This window comes from Sinohyriopsis cumingii, chromosome 15 (genome assembly GCF_028554795.1).
Source record: "Sinohyriopsis cumingii isolate HCF-2022 chromosome 15, ASM2855479v2, whole genome shotgun sequence".
NCBI lineage: Eukaryota > Metazoa > Mollusca > Bivalvia > Unionida > Unionidae > Sinohyriopsis > Sinohyriopsis cumingii.
Genome location: NC_142975.1, coordinates 77,264,007 through 77,283,947, shown reverse-complemented (window position 1 = coordinate 77,283,947; position 19,941 = coordinate 77,264,007). Strand labels below are relative to the sequence as shown.

Below are 19,941 nucleotides of genomic sequence, written 5' to 3'. Positions count from 1 at the left end.
TTTGCTCAGAAAACATCTGGAAATCTTTGTTTTGAACAATAATCATGGGAAGAACAATGGGTAGCTGTCCTGTAAGCAATCTAAGGAATATACCTGTACAAGAGAATGATCATGCTCCTCACAACACAGGCCTTGATTTTGTGGATTAAGAAGCTTGGGGTCAGAATTTCCCACCTGGGTGCATTTCTACAAATCTACAGTTTACTTGTTGCAGCAGCCAACTTGATTCTTTATCATATACCTTTTGCAGAGGACATTATTGGCCAATTTCACCCTTTTCTGGTTGACTTGATAATTCAGTTATGATTACTACTAAGACAAGATATTTTATGCATCATTGTGAGGCAAACATTGGCTTATGGGTGGAAAAGCACCAGCTGGAAATGACTGTTGCATTGATGCCAATTTATATGATTGGGAAACCTAACTATGGACAGTAGCAAGTGGGAGATGAAGATAATCGTTTAAACCATCCATCTGCATGGTTCTTACAGTCCTAAAAATCCCATGAATTTCATGTGATCATAATGACTTCCACAAAAAGAATTATATATGAAGAAGTTTGTTTTGTTTCTTATAAATGTTTGCAGTTTTGGTCTGAAACGAAAAAAGAACGTACACAAGTTGTCAGCAAAGTATTACCATTTCATGGTTACCATTATATCCACACTTAATTGGATCCAATTGCTGCCACCATTACTTTTTCTAAGCAGCACTTTAGGTGGGGTGGGGGGACATTGTGATTTGATGGAAAAGGCAGAACGATTTTCCAATAAATATTCCAATTTGTTTAGGAAATATTTTTAAAAATTCTGAAAAGGCAAAGTTATTTCCAGATTAACATCACAAATGTCCAGTGTGCATGAATGAAAATTATTCTGCTTTGTCATGCCTGGAAATTGTTTTCAGCAAGAAGTAGCTGTCTGAGAAGTAAAGGATGATAGGTACAAGACATATTTTACATGTTGTTGTAAGATTGTAGATCTTAGGGAAATGGGTGCTGTGCAAGTGCTAAAATTGCACTCAAGAAATGAGAAGCACAAAACACTAAAAAATCTTTGGAATCATAAATCTTTGGAAATTGTTCATTGGTGGAACAGTAAGTTCAAATATGGCTGCGAGGGAGTGTAAAATGGGAAAAATACAGCAGCACTTTTACGTGATTCGCTCTATGTAAATTTAACCCCACCCCTCCACCGGCCAGCCTTAGTATCAGTGGCATACAAAGTAATGCTGGATTTGTTGGGGGAAAAAATGATGTACTGAAAACTTATAGATAGAAATAACACAAAGCTTATGTTTCCTGATAGCAAAAATGCTAGCTGATTTGCATGTGGTAAGAGATAGACTTATTTATGTATTGTGCATCATCAAAAAAGTGCAGAACTTGTTGGAAAAGGTATGATTCATTGGTTTAATGGGGCTTAAAAAATGGGTGAGTTTCTATCTCCAAGATCTAGCATCACAGAGATGAGAATTGAACAACCTGGTGGAACCAATGGCTGCAGCCCAGACACCCACTAGACCCAACATACATTAGTACAACCTCGTGGACGTGGATCTAGCAATTTGGCTGGATTCACCTGAATTTTTTTTCTATAAGACATATCGTTAATTTCTTATCTATGTGTCGATGTCATGTGCTAAATGATTGTCATTTGTGCAGCTTTCATGTTAAGAGAGTGGTTTAACCTTCATGTGTGGACTTGGCCATATTTGCTTTGATGTATTGCACAGCTTAAACTGGTAAATATCATGTTAATTGTAGCCACCTCTGGTTGCAAAATTAGGCAAGGATTAAGAGATCGTTGTAAATAATACATGGCACACAATGTGAAAACTACTTTTACAAATTTGGATGTTGATATGTACTCCTTGTAATCACATTAGCAGAATGGGTAAAAAGTTTTTAAAAATACATGAAATTATAACTGTTACCCATGCAGGTATACTCTTTGTTGTTCCTGACCTTCAGAATGGATTGTCTTCACTTAAGAGATTTTACTGTTCTATGTCACATGTTTAGGCTCAAACAAACGGTAAAAACAAGAAAGAGTCAAAACAGCAAGCTTTGAAAAAATACAATTTCCTTGGAAAAATTCTGTAAAAATAAAAAAATATGAACTGTTTAATAGAATCAAATACAAAAATAATCGAAGAATACAGTTTTGGAAGTCCTAATAACAAAATGTACTGATTTCAAGTTCAAATCCTGATGAAGAATCCAAGATGGAAGACAGTGATTTATGGTGAAATCTGTAATGTTGAATTCTACAGTTCCTTGTAGAAACAAAAGTTATCACTCTGGTTTCTGATAGCTGAATACATTGTTATAAAAAAAAGCTGTCCTTGTTCAACAATTTTACATGTGCGCACGTATTTTTCATTAAAATAACAGGATTAATCTTTTTGAATCCAAGTAATTTGAAATAACTCCAAACCAAGTAATTTGAAATAACTCCAAACAGCACAACAGAATGTTTAACAGCCCAGCTTCTACTGAGAATAATTCTCTAAAACATAGGTTATATGTCTTCTAAATGTAAGCAAGGGGGGGTCACATGATCATTTTCTGGAAACTGTTAGAAACTAAGTAATTGTTAAAGATCATGTCTACCCAGTGTGACCTTGACGAAAACCAATCATTTTACTCTCAGAAAAAATAAAATAAAAATGTGTACATCTTAAACACAGTCCCATCATGACCTCAACAACAACCAATCATTTTAAAATAAAGATAGAACTTGTTTACGTGATTGCTACAAATTTTGAAACAATGTCAGGATCCAGCTCAACACCTGGTATTTATAAAACAAACAGTCACGGTCAAACTATTTTCTGAAAAAAATATCATTTTCAGAGAATAAATTTACATTACAATATCATGTGATAAAAACTAATAAAAAAATTTAAACTGACAATTAAATTGAAATAAATATATATTAGATCAGATACAAGTACATCAAATATACATAACTGTAATATCAAACATTTGGATTTGTTAGGAATGATTTACCATATCATGTAAATAATTATTACAATTTTTATTGCAGAGCTCCAGATGAATATGTCTTTAAATTGTCCCCCCTTGAGCAGCAGTTTGTTTCACGGCTGTGACAATATTGTTGACCAGCAGGATGTGTCTGATGATTTGGAAAGGCATCAGACTGATGTTAAAGTAGTGGTCATTAGCGAAAACCTTAGTGATGGCCATTGTAGAGGGTAATGGATAGTAAGTAACATTTACCTCTTTTTTAGATATATGTTTGTCTCTTTAATTACACACACAATTAGAAGAAGAAAATAAATTTTGATTTTGTTATTTTAACTGTTTGAATGTGTACTATCATACAAATGAACTTAGTTAAAAATAGTCTTCAGACTTGGGGGGGAGGGTATAGCCTATCTTGTGCTGAAAAATAGTGTTAAACCCTACAACAATATCAGACTTGGGGGTGTAATTAAGAGTAGCTTTATATTGCATGGTGTTTGCAGAAGTTTGATTCATTGTGTGGTATTGTTCAACAGCATTATCCAGCTGTTGGTTAATTCCAGTTGTGGGAACCATGTACATATATTTATGGTCAAAAGTAACCTAGCTCTCTCTATGTGGGAACCATGTATTTATTGTCAAAAGTCACCTAGCTCTGTTCAGATTCCATATTTTTATGGCAAGGGACAGTGACCTCTGTGGATGTCCAATCTAGGCCAATCATTAATCATGTGCTATTAATCAGGCAGTTAGCACATGTAATAGTCAGGTAACAGAATGTCATTGAATGTTGATGTAAACAATGTGGTGACTTTTAAGTAGTTGCAGTCTTGCACCTAATATATAGTTGCCCGCTGAATACCATATATATATATATATATATATATATATATATATATATATATATATATATATATATATATAGATAGATGCATGTGTGTATGGGTTACTGTTAATTAGAAATAAGATTGTTAGGGCTTTATGTGGAAGTGTAGAGGTATAAATAATATTCTGAATTATCCAAATTTGATAATTGTCTGCAGGTGTTGATATGAAAGTGCTCTGATGTTATCAAATGTTGTTATACAAGTGTTATGACATGGCCAACTCATTCAGTAACAACTTGTTCCACTAAATCGAGCTGAAACTCATGAGTGAGATCTGTACAAAGCTTGAAAGGGACCAGCCATTCATTTTCAGGTTTGTCAGGTGTTGACACCTGTGTATTGTTTTCCTTGCCTATCCAAAAGATTTTTGGAAGAAAAGATAAAGGAAAACCATGAAACTCTTGTGCTATAAAGTTCCCTTTGCTCTGCTTCTCTCTCTCTCTCTCTCTCAATAATCAAGTTGAAAAGGAAAATGGACAAGAGAGAGAGATCCACTTGTTAATGAAACCATTCTTATGACAGCAGTGTGAACTGTATGTGATTTGGGAATAAAATTAAGACTGTTCAATAGCTGAACTTTAGACCTGTTGGAAATTCTTCATTTTTTCCTTGTCAGTTTCTTTTCATTTCATTTTTACACAGACCTTGTTATTTTTTTTTCTCTTCTGAAATGTTTGAGAACATAGTAGCATTATTACGCAAATTGTAAAGAAAGTTATTCCGAAACTATATATTTTTGTCTTGTATTAAAGAACGCATTAATTAAAAAATCAAAGACATAATTTGTCCAGTACAGTGAAATCTAGCTATAACGCAATAATAGGGGTCCAAAAGATTGGATCACATTAACAGAGTCGCTTTAATGCAGGGTTTTACAGTATTTTCCTTTTTTCAGAGAACAATGCTTTGGCACATTTACATGTATTCATGTCTAATGTGTATCATGAATAGGGTATCAACACCGTTTACTATCATGCTGTCATGGCATGCAGTTCATCCATAATGCATGTAATTCCATTGAAAAATTGCAAACAGGTTTAATATATTCAATAATTTTGTCATAGGTCTTTGTGTCTGAATTCACTGTCTAATATATAACATGAACAGGGTATTAACACCGTTTACTTATCATCTGCTATCGTACCATTATGGCATGCAGTTAATCAATAATACATGCAATTCCATTGCAAAAATTGCATACATATTTAAACTATTCAGTAATTTTGTCACAGATCATTATGTGTCTGAATTCGATGGGGAAAAATTAACAGCAAAAGTAGGTTAAGAAAGACGAAGCAGGTTCATTACGTTCCAGGGTCTATGAACGGTGTCTGCACAAATTTCATACTGCAAAAATTTTCTCATGCGTTTCTCTGTACCTTCATGCATATATAATTTTGCAGACTTAAAACCTATACTTCATAAACTTTTTATTCATTATTTGACAAGTTCTGTACAATTACAGGGCTTGAATTTAACACAGAGAAATTTACTAGTCCTGCCAGATCTTTACTAGTCCTGTTCACAAAAGTGTCACACAGGTTTCATGTACGTTTACTAATTCAATTTTAAAGTTCGAACCTGCAACAAAACTATGTTTTCTGTGTGTCTGTTTTTTGCGAATTGCATACACCACATAACGTTCCTTTCTTCGTCATAATTCAGCCATTCCCTGTCTTTTGTCCATTTCTTCTGAAATTTTCCATTGTGCTTTTCCCTATTATAAGAATTATTCCTCATCATTCTCATTCAACTTTTGCTTTTTTCCAGTGGCTGAACACCTTCTATCAAATGCCACGTGTCTTATAAGGAGGGAATTGTGCCTTGTTTTGAAAGACTAGATATTATAGTATAGCTGACGCGAATTAATTAAAGCAAGGAAAGGAATGGCACAGTGTCCTTTACATAAGAAAGTCAGAGCAAGAAACACGTGTCTTTGCCCCCTCCCACAATTAAATGGCCTATCCCTAATAAAGACTTAACTTCAGCGGATGTTCTGCATGATCAAAGCAGTGGCTATTGTAAACACTGTTTGAAAATATTAGCATCAGCAGATAGTGTTAGTTTCAGCTTGGAAAAGGTGTGTTTCCATCAAATAAAGCCATCTGATACTCGGCGCATTGTATTTAACAGCTCCAATTACGGTATCATAAGTCGTAAGTTTGGTAATTGTTCCTAATTAATTGAACCTCATTGTATTGTTGAAATTAATAGTAGGGCAGAAAATTTTCAAATCTTAGATGCCCATGCTCAGAGATTTTAATTCCCAACAAATGTACAGCATTCTGCTTGGATATCTCCATGTGTATTCACTGCTGTTGAAAGCATTATTTTTGATCATTTGCTTAAACTTCTTTCAGACTCGAGACTGGATCGTGTAGGAGCTTTGCCCATGCCATCCTTAAATGGTTTTTGACAGCAAAATCTTACACAGCAGCCATATACCACAGGGAGGATCTGTAACAGGGCTAAAGAGGAACAAGTGTCTATTTTCTAATTCATTGCTTACTAGAAGTTTTTTTTAATAGTAATTTTGCTAATTTTATTTTTAAATATTATTTTGGCTCTCATTGTTGATATAATTTTTCCATGATAATTATATCTTTTGCAGGAAATATTTATCTCCTGATAAATTATATTCTAGCAAGCGTGAATATCTGTTGTGATTGTTTTTCACACTTGTATTTTTAACACCTATGCTGTTGTAAGCAAAAGAAAACTGATAAATGAAACCAAATTACTTTGGGACCATGTGCATCCTAGTGCAACTCAAAGTTTATCCGGTTGGTTAAGAATTTAAATTAAATGCCTGATTTATTATAATTTCTTTGGTAAATGTATGTATAAAATTAACACGTGTTCCATTCCTGCTGTTGTATATATACTTAGGTTGATTGAAAAAATATGGTAGTTCAGGTTTTTCAAAAAATTATGCAGACAGATTATTTTCAATTGATCATTGATTGCTTAGGAGAAATGGATAATCGGTTGTGACATTTTGTCTAGTTCCAAGCATTAGATCATTTGTGGAAAAATAATGAAATGGGGATGATCTTAATTCATTATTTTGACTAGGTTTGTTGACATTGTTTCAGTTTTTTTTTTTTTTTTTACTGGCAGAGATTATTAATTACTTGTAATGTTTTGAACATATTTGTTACCTAAAATTAGTACTTGTTTAAATCATCAAGCCAACAACTTTGAATGGTATATAGTTGCGTTGTTGGCAATGTAAGAGGCACTTTTTATTTGCTGTTTCAAGTTTGCTAACTATTGACACAGCACCGCTAACATGCTGATGTCTGAAATATTGGCTTACATTTAGTGTGGCTGATATTAGCAGATTGTCAGTATGGCTGATATGTGTACTATCACATCGCTAACGTTGTTGCTGGTAAGGAGAGTATATGTCAAACAAAAGTAAATTACTAAAGGTTAATGAAAACATTTTATCCAGTCTTGAATCCTCAGTTAACCTACAAAGGAAATTGTTAAAAGTAAATATTACCAGATAAGCTAGAGAGAAAATCTCTCAATTTTTCCTTGGTTACAAACACACATTACTCTTTTCAGAGAATGAATCATTGTTTTCACATTTTAAAGTCTTTCCCACATTCAGTCTTCATTTAGAGTTGCAAGTTGATTCAGGTACTGTAAATTTATTTCAAATGTTGCGTAACATAGCAGACAGTAATTTTCTTTTTGTATTTCTAAAATGGATCTGTGACCCATGCTTTTCATTATTTTCTCCTCATTCTTGCCTTGCTTGCAAATATAACATCGATGCAAATGTCTTTTTTTCCAGAATGTTTTAAAGTTACATTGAAAACAAAAAAGACAAAAGACCCCCACATTTGTTGACCTCAAAATTTCCATTTAAACAATGAATGTTTTTGGAGGACACAGGAAGGATGTAGTTAATTGTAATTTATATTCAACATTAATCAATGTAAGCATGGTATGGTATATAAATATTATTTTCCTGGTAAGGAAACTCATCTTTGTTCCCATTACAAATCTGTTGAATCGTGTCAACATTCCTGTTATCAATAGAATCAATATACTGACATATCTTAGCCTGTTCTACAACATGGTTTGGCTTTCATCAGTGGATGCAACACAGCAATATGTTGCATTTAGTTTTACAACACAACATGCCAGTCATCAAGTGATACAGTACACCAGTATGTGATTTTTTGGGGTGTTTTTTTTTTACTTGGACATAAAGATTACCATTGAATGACATGCAAGTCCTTGTCTTTATTAAGGTACGTGTCTCAGGCGAACATGCTGTCAGAATTTCTATTTTACTTTTCCAAAGAATCCCATAAATTTCTCTCCCTTAAAAGATGTACCAAAAGGCGTTGACTCCAGTTTGTGTGTGGTCAGTAAAAGAGATGCTGCTAGGATGCGTGATTTTGGGAATCGCGGAAGATTTCTAGAAAGTCACACACTTAGAGATCATTAATAAGTGAGACCCCCCCATCAGTTGTATAATTTCTATTAAGCCATTCACCATTAAAGTGTTTGTCATGACACAAGTTATGCTTGTAGAACTATCAAAGCGTTTGTTGCAACATCTTTTTTGTAACTGTTTACACATGTGTTTTCTTCGGCTTGTCATGATTGGTTGTTAAACAAAATTTGATTGGCACATTTTCCTGGAACAAGTACTGTAAATTTAATTTAGTTGTTTCATAATATAGCATACGTTAATTTTCTTTATTTCTAAAATGGATCTGTGACCAGTCCTTTTCATTATTTTCTCCTTATTCTTGCCTTGCTTGCAAGTATAACATCGATGCAAATGTCTTTTTTCAGAATGTTTTAAAGTTACATTGAGAACAAAAAAGACAAAAGACCCCCACATTTGTTGACCTCAAAATTTCCATTTAAACAATGTTTTTGGAGGACACAGGAAGGATGTAGTTAATTGTAATTTATATTCAACATTAATCAATGTAAGCCTGGTATGATATATAAATCTTATTTTCCTGGTAAGGAAACTCATCTTTGTTCCCATTACAAATCTGTTGAATCGTGTCAACATTCCCGTTATCAAGAGAATCAATACACTAACATACCATAGCCTGTTCTACAACATGGCTTGGCTTTCATCAAGGGATGCAACACAGCAATATGTTGCATTTAGTTTTGTAACACAACATGCCTGTCATCAAGTGATACAGTACACCAGTATGTGATTTTTTGGGGTGTTTTTTTTACTTGGACATAAAGATTACCATTGAATGACATGCAAGTCCTTGTCTTTATTAAGGTACGTGTCTCAGGCGAACATGCTGTCAGAATTTCTATTTTACTTTTCCAAAGAATCCCATAAATTTCCCTCCCTTAAAAGATGTACCAAATGGCGTTGACTCCAGTTTGTGTGTGGTCAGTAAAAGAGATGCTGCTAGGATGCGTGATTTTGTGAATCGCAGAAGAGTTCTAGAAAGTCACACACTTACAGATCATTAATATGTGAGACCCCCCCCCATCAGTTGTAAAATTTCTATTAAGCCATTCACCATTAACGTGTTTGTCATGACACAAGTCATGCTTGTAGAACTATCAAAGCGCTTGTTGCAACTTCTTTTTTGTAACTGTTTACACATGTGGTTTCTTCGGCTTGTCATGAATGGTTGTTAAACAAAATTTGATTCGCACATTTTCCTGGAACCAGCAAAAGTACTGTAAATTTATTTTAGTTGTTGCATAATATAGCAGACGTTAATTTTCTTTATTTCTAAAATGGATCTGTGACCAGTCCTTTTCATTATTTTCTCCTTATTCTTGCCTTGCTTGCAAGTATAACATCGAAACAAATGTCTTTTTCAGAATGTTTTAAAGCTATATTGAAAAGACAGAATACTCCACATTCATTGACCTCAAAATTTTCATTTAAACCTCGAATGTTTTTGGAGGACACGTGAAGGATGTAGTTAATTGTAATTTATATTCAACATCAATCAATGTAAGCATGGTATGATATGTAAATCTTATTTTCCTGGTAAGGAAACTCATCTTTGTTCCCATTACAAATCTGTTGAATTGTGTCAACATTCCCGTTATCAATAGAATCAATACACTAACATACCATAGCCTGTTTTACAACATGGCTTGGCTTTCATCAGGTGATGCAACACATCAACATGTTGCATTTAGTTTTACAGCACAACATGCCTGTCATCAAGTGATACAATGCACCAGCATGTGATATCTTTTGGTGTTTTTTTTACTCAGACATAAAGATTTCCATTGAATGACACACTCCATCATGGTAACCCAGACCTCCGTTACATGTAGAGTCCTTGTCTTTGTTAAAATACTTGTCACACAAATGTACTGTCTCAATTTCTACGGGACTTTTCCAAAGAAGCCTAGAAATGTCTCCCCCCTTAAACCTTTGTACCAAAAGGCATTGACTTTCGCTTGTGTGTGGCCAGTAAAAATAAGATGCTGCTGAAGACGAGTGATTTTGTGAATCATGCAAAATTTCTGCAAATTCACACACTTCGAGTCAGTAATGTTCAGGAACACTCCCAAATTAGTTGTGCATATGGAAATGTACTCTGTGCAGTTGTACAATTTTATCAAGCTATTCACCTTTAATGTCTTTGTCATGACACAAGTCATGCTTGTAGAACTATTGAAGCACTTGTCACAACATATCTCATTTTTAGTAACTGTTTACACATCTGGTTTCTTCGGCTTGACATGAATGGTTGTTAACCTAAATTTGATTGTCACATTGGGTCCTGGAACCAGCATAGGTACTGTAAATTTATTTCAAATATTGCCTAACATGGCAGACAGTAATTTTCTTATTTAATTTCTAAAATGGATCCGTGACCCATCCTTTTCATTATTTTCTCCTCAGGGTTGCCTTGCTTGCAAGTAGAACATCAATGCAAACGTCTTTTTCAGAATGTTTTAAAGCTACATTGACAATAAAAAAGACAAATGTCTCCACAATGGTTGACCTGAAAATTTACATTTTAACAAGGAATGTTTTTGGAGGGCAAAGGAAGGATGGTGTTTTTGGAGGACATAGGATGGGTGTAGTTAATCTTAATTTATATTCAACATCAATCAGTGTAAGCATGGTATAATATGTAAATCATATATTCCTGGTAAGGAAATTCATATTTGTTCCCTTTACAAATCTGTTGAATCGTGTCAACATTCCCGTTATCAAGAGAATCAATATACTAACATACCATAGCCTGTTCTACAACATTGCTTGGCTTTCATCAAGGGATGCAAAACAGCAATATGTTGCATTTAGTTTTATAACACAACATGCCTGTCATCAAGTGATACAGTACACCAGCATGTGATTTTTGGGGTGTTTTTAATGCGTCCATCACAGTTACCATTGAAGGACATGTAAGTCCTTGTCTTTGTTAAAATACGTGTCTCAGGCGAACGGACTGTCACAATTTCTATTGAACTTCCAGAGAAGCCTAGAAATTTCTCTCCTTAAACCTTTGTACTAAAAGGCATTGACTCTAGTTTGTGTGTGGCTGGTAAAAGTGGTGCTACTTGGATGAGTGGTTTTGTGAATCACGCAAAAGTTCTACAAATTCACACACTTAGAGACCAGTAATGTGCGGGAACACCACCAAATTATGCATGTGAAAATGTACTCTGTGCAGTTGTACAAATTTTATCAAGCCGTTCACTGTTACCATTAAAGTGTTTGTCATGCTTGTAGAACTATCGACGTGCTTGTCACATCAATTTTTGTAACCGTTTACACATTGGTTTCTTTGGCTTGACATGAATGGTTGTTAAACTAAATTTGATTGGCACATTGGGTCCTGGAACCAACAAAGATACTGTGCATTTATTTTAAATATTGCGTAAGATAGCAGACAGTAATTTTCTTATTTTATTTCTAAAATGGATCCGTGACCAGTCCTTTCCATTATTTTCTCCTCATTCTTGCCTTGCTTGCAAGTATAACATTGATGCAAATGTCTTTTTTCAGAGTGTTTTAAAGCTATATTGAAAGCAAAGAAGACAAAGGACCCCATATTCATTGACCTCAAAATTTCCATTTAAACTGAATGTTTTTGGAGGACACATGAAGGATCTAGTTAATCTCAATTTATATTCAACATCAATCAGTGTATGCTTGGTGTGATATGTAAATCATGTTTTCCTGGTAAGAAAACTCATATTTGTACCCTTTACAAATCTGTTGAATCGTGTCAACATTCCCGTTATCAAGAGAATCAATACACTAACATACCATAGCCTGTTCTACAACATGGCTTGGCTTTCATCAGGGGATGCAACACAGCAATATGTTGCATTTAGTTTTATAAAACAACATGCCTGTCATCAATTGATACAGTGGACCACCATGTGATTTTTTGGAGTGTTTTTTACACGTCAATCATGATTACCATTGAAGGACATGTATGTCCTTGTCTTTGTTAAAAATAACATGTCTCAGGCGAACGGACTGTCACAATTTCTATTGAACTTTTCCAAAGAAGCCTACAAAGGTCTCCCCTTAAACCTTTGTACCAAAAGGCATTCACTCTAGTTTGTGTGTGGCCGGTAAAAGAGGTGCTGCTTGGATGAGTGATTGTTTTAATCACGCAAAATTTCTACAAATTCACACACTTAGAGACCAGTAATGTGCCGGAACACCCCCAAGTTAATTATGTGTGTGAAAATGTACTCTGTGCAGTTGTATAATTTTTATTAAGCCATTCACCATTAAAGTGTTTGTCATGACACAAGTCATGCTTGTAGAACTATCAAAGCGCTTGTTGCAACAGCTTTTTGTAACTGTTTACACATATGGTTTCTTCGGCTTGTCATGAATGGTTGTTAAACAAAATTTGAATGGCACATTTTCCTGGAACCAGCAAAAGTACTGTAAATTTAATTTAGTTGTTTCATAATATAGCATACGTTAATTTTCTTTATTTCTAAAATGGATCTGTGACCAGTCCTTTTCATTATTTTCTCCTTATTCTTGCCTTGCTTGCAAGTATAACATTGATGCAAATGTCTTTTTTCAGAATGTTTTAAAGTTACATTGAAAACAAAAAAGACAAAAGACCCCCACATTTGTTGACCTCAAAATTTCCATTTAAACAATGAATGTTTTGGAGGACACAGGAAGGATGTAGTTAATTGTAATTTATATTCAACATTAATCAATGTAAGCATGGTATTATATATAAATCTTATTTTCCTGGTAAGGAAACTCATCTTTGTTCCCATTACAAATCTGTTGAATCGTGTCAACATTCCCGTTATCAAGAGAATCAATACACTAACATACCATAGCCTGTTCTGCAACATGGCTTGGCTTTCATCAAGGGATGCAACACAGCAATATGTTGCATTCAGTTTTACAACACAACATGCCTGTCATCAAGTGATACAATACACCAACATGTGATTTTTTGGGGTGTTTTTTTTTACTTGGACATAAAGATTACCATTGAATGACATGCAAGTCCTTGTCTTTATTAAAGTACGTGTCTCAGGCGAACATGCTGTCAGAATTTCTATGTTACTTTTCCAAAGAATCCCATAAATTTCCCTCCCTTAAAAGATGTACCAAATGGCGTTGACTCCAGTTTGTGTGTGGTCAGTAAAAGAGATGCTGCTAGGATGCATTTTTTGGGAATCGCGGAAGATTTCTAGAAAGTCACACACTTAGAGATCATTAATAAGTGAGCCCCCCCCCCCACAGTTGTATAATTTCTATTAAGCCATTCACCATTAAAGTGTTTGTCATGACACAAGTCATGCATGTAGAACTATCAAAGCGCTTGTTGCAACTTCTTTTTTGTAACTGTTTACACATTGGTTTCTTTGGCTTGACATGAATGGTTGTTAAACTAAATTTGATTGGCACATTGGGTCCTGGAAAGGTACTGCAGGGTTCGAAACTAACTTTTTTATTAACTAGTCAAGCGGACTAACAGGACAAAAGACATACTAGTCTGCAGCAAAATCCATTAGTCCTCAAAATACATGTACGTAACACAACAATAAAGATTTATATTATACACATAATTTATATTGATTTGCCATCAGTTTGTACCAAATCAAAATCTTCTCCATCCGATTCTGAATAGTCCTCCATATACAGTGGATCATATGGCAGTGGATCATAATCAGCAATGTCTTCACTTAAGAAGTGAATAGTTAACAAGTCATTTAATACACTGCTGCGCAATCTGCATCTCCAATCAGATTTTGTCATTTTCAATTCACTGAATCCCTGCTCTGCATCTGCATACGAAGCTGGAAGGGTCAACACAGTATCCAGCAGTGCAAGGATGTTATTGTGACCTTCTTGAAATCTCATGTTAACATCACACCATTGTAAGTTCTCTACCTGACATCCACAGGCATAAATTAAACTTTTTAAGAGTTGCCACTCGTCTTTAACCTTGTCTGGATAGAAGCCTGCCATTGTCATGACTGGGGAAAAATGTTCCAGCAGAGTAGTAACATCCTCATCACCAACTCCAATATGATTTGAGTCTCTTGGCCATGAAAGAAAATCTGCAAAATGTGTGGCTTTCAATATATCACACTGCTGTTTGTCAAATCGGGCATCCAAGTGTTCTACTAAACTGTCGATCATGCCTTCTCTAGCATGAAGTTATAACTGCACTAATGTTGGGGAACATTGTTCTTGTAGTACAAAACCATGAAATTCTTTCATAGGTCCATTACCAATATCTTGCAGAAACTTTTTTGACCTAGGTACGTCTCTTAATTTCAACTGTTCCAAGATACCAATAGTTGCAAGAACTCTCAGGTACACTTCAGACACCAAACAAGACTCATTTTGAAGAAACAATGACAACTTGGACAGTAAATTTATGACATCTGTCAAGAAGTGGGCATAATTAACGAGATGCAGATCCCAAAACAAAACTGACATTCTTCCAATAACTTTTTGGTTTAGCGTCATGATGATTTTACTTGCAGATGACTGTCCTTTTGGTTTCAATAACTCTCGACTCATGATCAAGCATTTCTGACGGATTTGCGATTTGGTTTCATGATATTATACACTATTGTTTCCAACCGTAAATTGGAACATCCAACTACAAATGAGCTTTCTTTCTTCATCCTCCATTTTTGAATGCTCTCTGCAGACGCTGAAAAACATGGTATTTACTTCGGGGTTAAAGTTAAGCCACGGCCGACTGCATTTCCACTTTTTTAGAAATATTCGGTTCCTACTTTCTTTATCATACTGTTTGTTGTGTTCCCTTTTGTCCTCGTTATTGTCAGTCTTCAACCATTTGGCCGGATTTTCCACACCTTGTACAAATCGCCACATTGTTCTCTTTGCTTTCTTTGTTAAACTGTGATCCTGGTCAGTGCGACAATAACGCTTTGTACACCATTTGTAATGCTTAATATAAAGCACCTAGGTGATGTGGATTTACATACGGGAGTTACAACAAATTCAATAAATAATAATATTTAAAAGTTATTTGCCCGCATTTCTGTTATGAAATTCATTAAAAGTATCAGGAAAGCAAACTTTAAAATAATTACATGCATTCATTTTTTATTAGTCAGGCGAACTTGTATTGGAAAATATTTATTAGTCGGTGAGGAAAACTATTAGTCGTGGACTAATGGACGTACGTTAGTTTCAAACCCTGTACTGTAAATTTATTTCAAATGTTGCATAACATAGCAGAAAATAATTTCTTATTTTATTTCTAAAATGGATCTGTGTCCAGTCTTTTTCATTATTTTCTCCTCATTCTTGCCTTCCTTGCAAGTATAACATCGATGCAAATTGTCTTTTTTCAGAATGTTTTAAAGCTATATTGAAAGCAGACAAAGGACCCCATGTTCGTTGACCTCAAAATTTCCATTGAAACAATTTTTTTGTTGGACACATGAAGGATGTAGTTAATCTCAATTTATATTCAACATCAATCAGTGTAAGCATGGTGTGATGTGTAAATCATATTTTCCTGGTAAGGAAACTCATATTTGTTCCCTTTACAAATCTGTTGAATCATGTCAACATTCCCATTATCAAAACAATCAATGCGCTAACATACCATAGCCTGTTCTACAACATGGCTTGGCTCTCATCAAGTGATACAGTGCACCAGCATGTGATATTTTGGGGTGTTTTTTACTTGGACATAAAGATTACCATTGAATGACATGCAAGTCCTTGTCTTTGTTAAAATACTTGTCTCGGGCAAATGTACTGTCACAATTTCTTTTGGACTTTTACAGAGAAGCCTAGAAACTACTCCCCTCCTAAACCTTTGTACCAAAAGGCATCAAATCCAGTTTGTGTGTGGCCAGTAAAAGAGATGCTGTTCGGATGAGTGATTTTGTGAATCATGCAAAAATTCAAACACTTAAGAGACCAGTAATGTGCAGGAACACTCGCAGAATAGTTGAGCATATGAAAATGTACTCTGTGCAGTTGTACAATTTTTATTAAGCTGTTCACCATTAAAGTGTTGGTCATGACACATCATGCTTGTAGAACTATTGAAGCATTCGTCACAACATATAATTTTTTGTAACTGTTTACACATTGCTTTCTTTGGCTTGACATGAATGGTTGTTAAACTAAATTTGATTAATAAGGGTCGAATGGTGTGAAGCAGGAAGAAATAGATGGATATTAAATTGTTAGGTAAATATTGATCTATGGGCATTTGTTCTGCTTCCACCTTTATGTTCTACTCATTTTTCTGTCAAGAGGGGAGCTCCCCACTTTATATAACATGCTAGCATCATCTCTACAGTAACTTCCTGTCTTGAAATGTGTAAATTACCATATCTTTGCATAATTGCAATACATGGGGAGATTGTCAGCTGTAGAAATAAAGTGATATAAACAAAAACCACCTATCTTCACAAACTATTAACATGTATACTTATACCATTGTACCAGGGAAGATGGTCAGCTGAGGAAATAAAATGATATAAACAAAAAAACAATACATGCCTAGCAAAACACTGGCAATGAACAACCTTGTAAACTTGTGTACGTTTGTAGCTTTGGATCGATTCTACTCCAATCTACTTTAATGTTCATAGAGCTGCAGTGCATTGGCTGCTTTTCATGCAGATTTGTGGTACTCGTAAAAAGCTGGGCTTCCTTTCGTTAGGGCATGCATTTTAATCATTTCTTTTTTATATAGATCCAATTCTTGTGTTCTGGAAGCGAAGGCATCGCACATAATCGCTTTGTACCAACTAAACGCCAGTATGAACTCACATATAGTCAAGTTCTTGGAAAGCCTATGATCGCAGACTTGAGTAACATTTGAAATTTGACCCAGAAGCTTTCCCACCAACTTCATGCCCCACCAACCTTACTGAATGGATGTATGATCTTCAGATTCATGTGGCATTAGAAGTAAAGATGAATTTATGTATTTACCTGCAATAATCTCTTTCCGCAGTTGTGAGCTGATGGGGTCAATATCTGGTAGGGTAGAGATGGGCACGTCGTGATCAAGAAAATCAGTGACAGCTGAAGTGATACCAGACCTGGATTCCGTGGCCAACATTACTGTTGTGGAGGTATATGACTGCAAATCTTAGCATCATAATGGATAAATTTCTCAGCAAGAAGGAAAAATAGAAGAAAAAGAAGTAGTTAACTGATGACTTTTCACCAGCAAAGAAAACGAAAATTGGGATAAAAAATATAGGAGTGATTGGGAGGAGCCGTTTGCTTTCATTTGTCCATGGACTCGCTGGGTCTATCATGCATTCTGCCACTGATGTTTGGCTCTTTCCACATTGAGTTATGTGTTAAAATTGTAGATTTGGTAAAGCTGAAACTCTGTGTAGATCATCAGTGTTGATTCCTTCCATTCGGTTGGAGAAAAAGGCAAAAAGGCCAAGTCCTTATATGATACTACAGATTGTTTAGACATATCTGCAACTCTTGCATAAATAAGTCATCCTTGGGAGAGTAAGGCTATCAGTACATTCAATACTGCACAGCAACAGCAATGCTAAGAGAGCATTCGCAGTGGTCAGAACAAACAGAACAGCCAAAGAGCCAGCCTGTCAGCATCAACCCTGGATGCTATTCTTGTTAGCCAGTTTGACACCCAAGGACAAATAAATGGTGAACTGTTGCAGAAATTCAAATCTGCAACATACAGTGGACTGAAATAAATTAACTCTTTAACTTCTAGTGCTCACTGCTATGCCTAGCTGCTGTGGTCACTGTTGCAGCTGATTTGTGGGCTAGCTGCTGTGGTCACTACTGCAGCTGATTTGTGGGCTGACTACTAGAGCCTAATGCTGCTGCAGCCAAATCATAACTATTTAGCTGATGATGTGGGGATATGGGCTAATTGTGTTAGTTATTTTCTGTATAATAAAGTGATTTATAGACTAAAACCATGCATATATAAAAGCTATAACTACCTTATATCTGTTTGATTATTTTATCCTGCTGACATCCACATGAATGATATAAAATCCAGGAATATAACACAAAACACTGTAAACACTAAAATTTATCTGTGAGTCTTTTATACAAAGTTATTTATCAAAGATATACATGTAATTACTAAAAATGTTGCCTAGTCACTGTGTTCTACTATTTCTTAAGTAGTTCCTCATGGTATCTAGAGAAACAGTTAATGTTTTATGCATAGACGGATATCACACTGTTTGCACATGATGGACACCACATGCAACCTTTTTTCTTTGGTACACATTTTGTATCGCCCTGGTTTCTCTGCTTGTATGGGCCATTGTGCATTTCCAGTTACCAATTGCAGATACAACCTTTCTCTTTCTTGATCCTCGAAATGTCCCTATCATCTGCTGCGCAAGTGCAATGCTAAAATCACATTGTCTTCGTCGGATTTCTTTATTCTTTTTGGTGCCAAGTTTGTCGTTGGGCGACTCCTGCATAGTTATTAATGCATTTACTAAAGCAACATCAAAGCAGAACCAAAACAGATATTTCCACCATTTGGTAGCTTTGCGGCTGGTAGAGTACTGTATCCTTTTCTGGTCTGCCAGATCAACCCCAAACATGTATTTGTTATAGAGTTCTGAGACAGTCGGAGCTGGCACTTCTGGTAGGTTCCATTTTTTTGTGCGTCTCCGCATCATCTTGCTCTGGCTTGGATGCAACATATTGAGAGATAATGGACAATTTATTTTGTCTTTCCAAGCTATAGCTTATAGGCTTCCTTTTGTCATCAGGACACTGTTGCCTCTGTTCTTTAATTTGGCAGATTTTATTTTTTTATTTCCTCTGGCATTCCCTTTCTATTCGCTCGCACTGTACCGAAGTAATTCATTTTTTCTTTCCTGAGTGATTCAAAGAGTACTGGACTGGAGAAAAATTGTCCATGTATACTACATGAGATTTCCCACGTATTTTTGCTGTCAGATCAGTTACCACATGTACACCAAGGCCCTCTTCTTTTGTGCGTCCAGCCTGGCCCTCCTGTATACACCTGAAACTCGTGCACATAACCATTGTGTGGGTCTGTCCATTCCCAAAAGTTTATTCCAAACTTGGTTGGCTTTGCAGGCAAATATTGCTTGAAGGATAATCTACCTTTATATGCTGTCATCCCTTCATCCACACTTTGCTCTTTATGACTAGTGTAATTTTTTAGACACTTTTTGGGAATTTTGTCCAAAACTGGTCTTTCATGATACAACTTTTCATGTCTGGGCTGGCGTCTTGGAGGATTCTGCCTGGTGTCATTTACATGAAAATACTTTGACAACTTTTCAAAGCATACTCTGGTCATTATGGGAATACTTATTATCTGGAAGGGCCATGTTGAACACCAAGCTAGGTTATATTCTGGAATTGCCAGGATTGACAAAATGTATTCCAAGAAAGGCTAGCATTTCGTCCATTGTCGTGGGTTGCCAGAGTGAATCGCGCTTTTCTTCAATACATCTTGCCGCATATCCATTCATTTGTGCAACAATGCTTTCGATCAATGCCAGGGGAAAAAATTTAAAGAAAAAAATCAATTTTTTTCCCTCATCCAAAAGGAAAGTTGGACCAACACTTTCCGTAAA

The 19,941-nt window shown here is 35.4% G+C and overlaps 2 protein-coding genes across 2 annotated transcripts in view; one reads left to right on the top strand and one right to left on the bottom strand.

Annotated features, from left to right (window-relative positions):
* The window catches only part of LOC149782119 (uncharacterized), a 53,234-nt gene extending 46,502 nt beyond the window's left edge, over positions 1-6,732 (top strand). Inside the window, exons 12-13 of the mRNA XM_089933564.1 lie at positions 3,054-3,232; positions 6,240-6,732. Coding sequence (XP_089789690.1) covers positions 3,054-3,226 — 173 coding nt within the window. The 3' untranslated portion in view covers positions 3,227-3,232; positions 6,240-6,732. The remainder of the gene's footprint in view (positions 1-3,053; positions 3,233-6,239) is intronic.
* A 4,529-nt stretch (positions 6,733-11,261) lies between these two features.
* Positions 11,262-17,333, bottom strand: LOC149782118 (uncharacterized). The gene has a single exon (XM_089933565.1). It carries the CDS (start codon positions 14,504-14,506, stop codon positions 13,931-13,933), a length of 576 nt encoding a protein of 191 aa, XP_089789691.1. The 5' UTR covers positions 14,507-17,333; the 3' UTR covers positions 11,262-13,930.
* Positions 17,334-19,941: the final 2,608 nt, after the last annotated feature.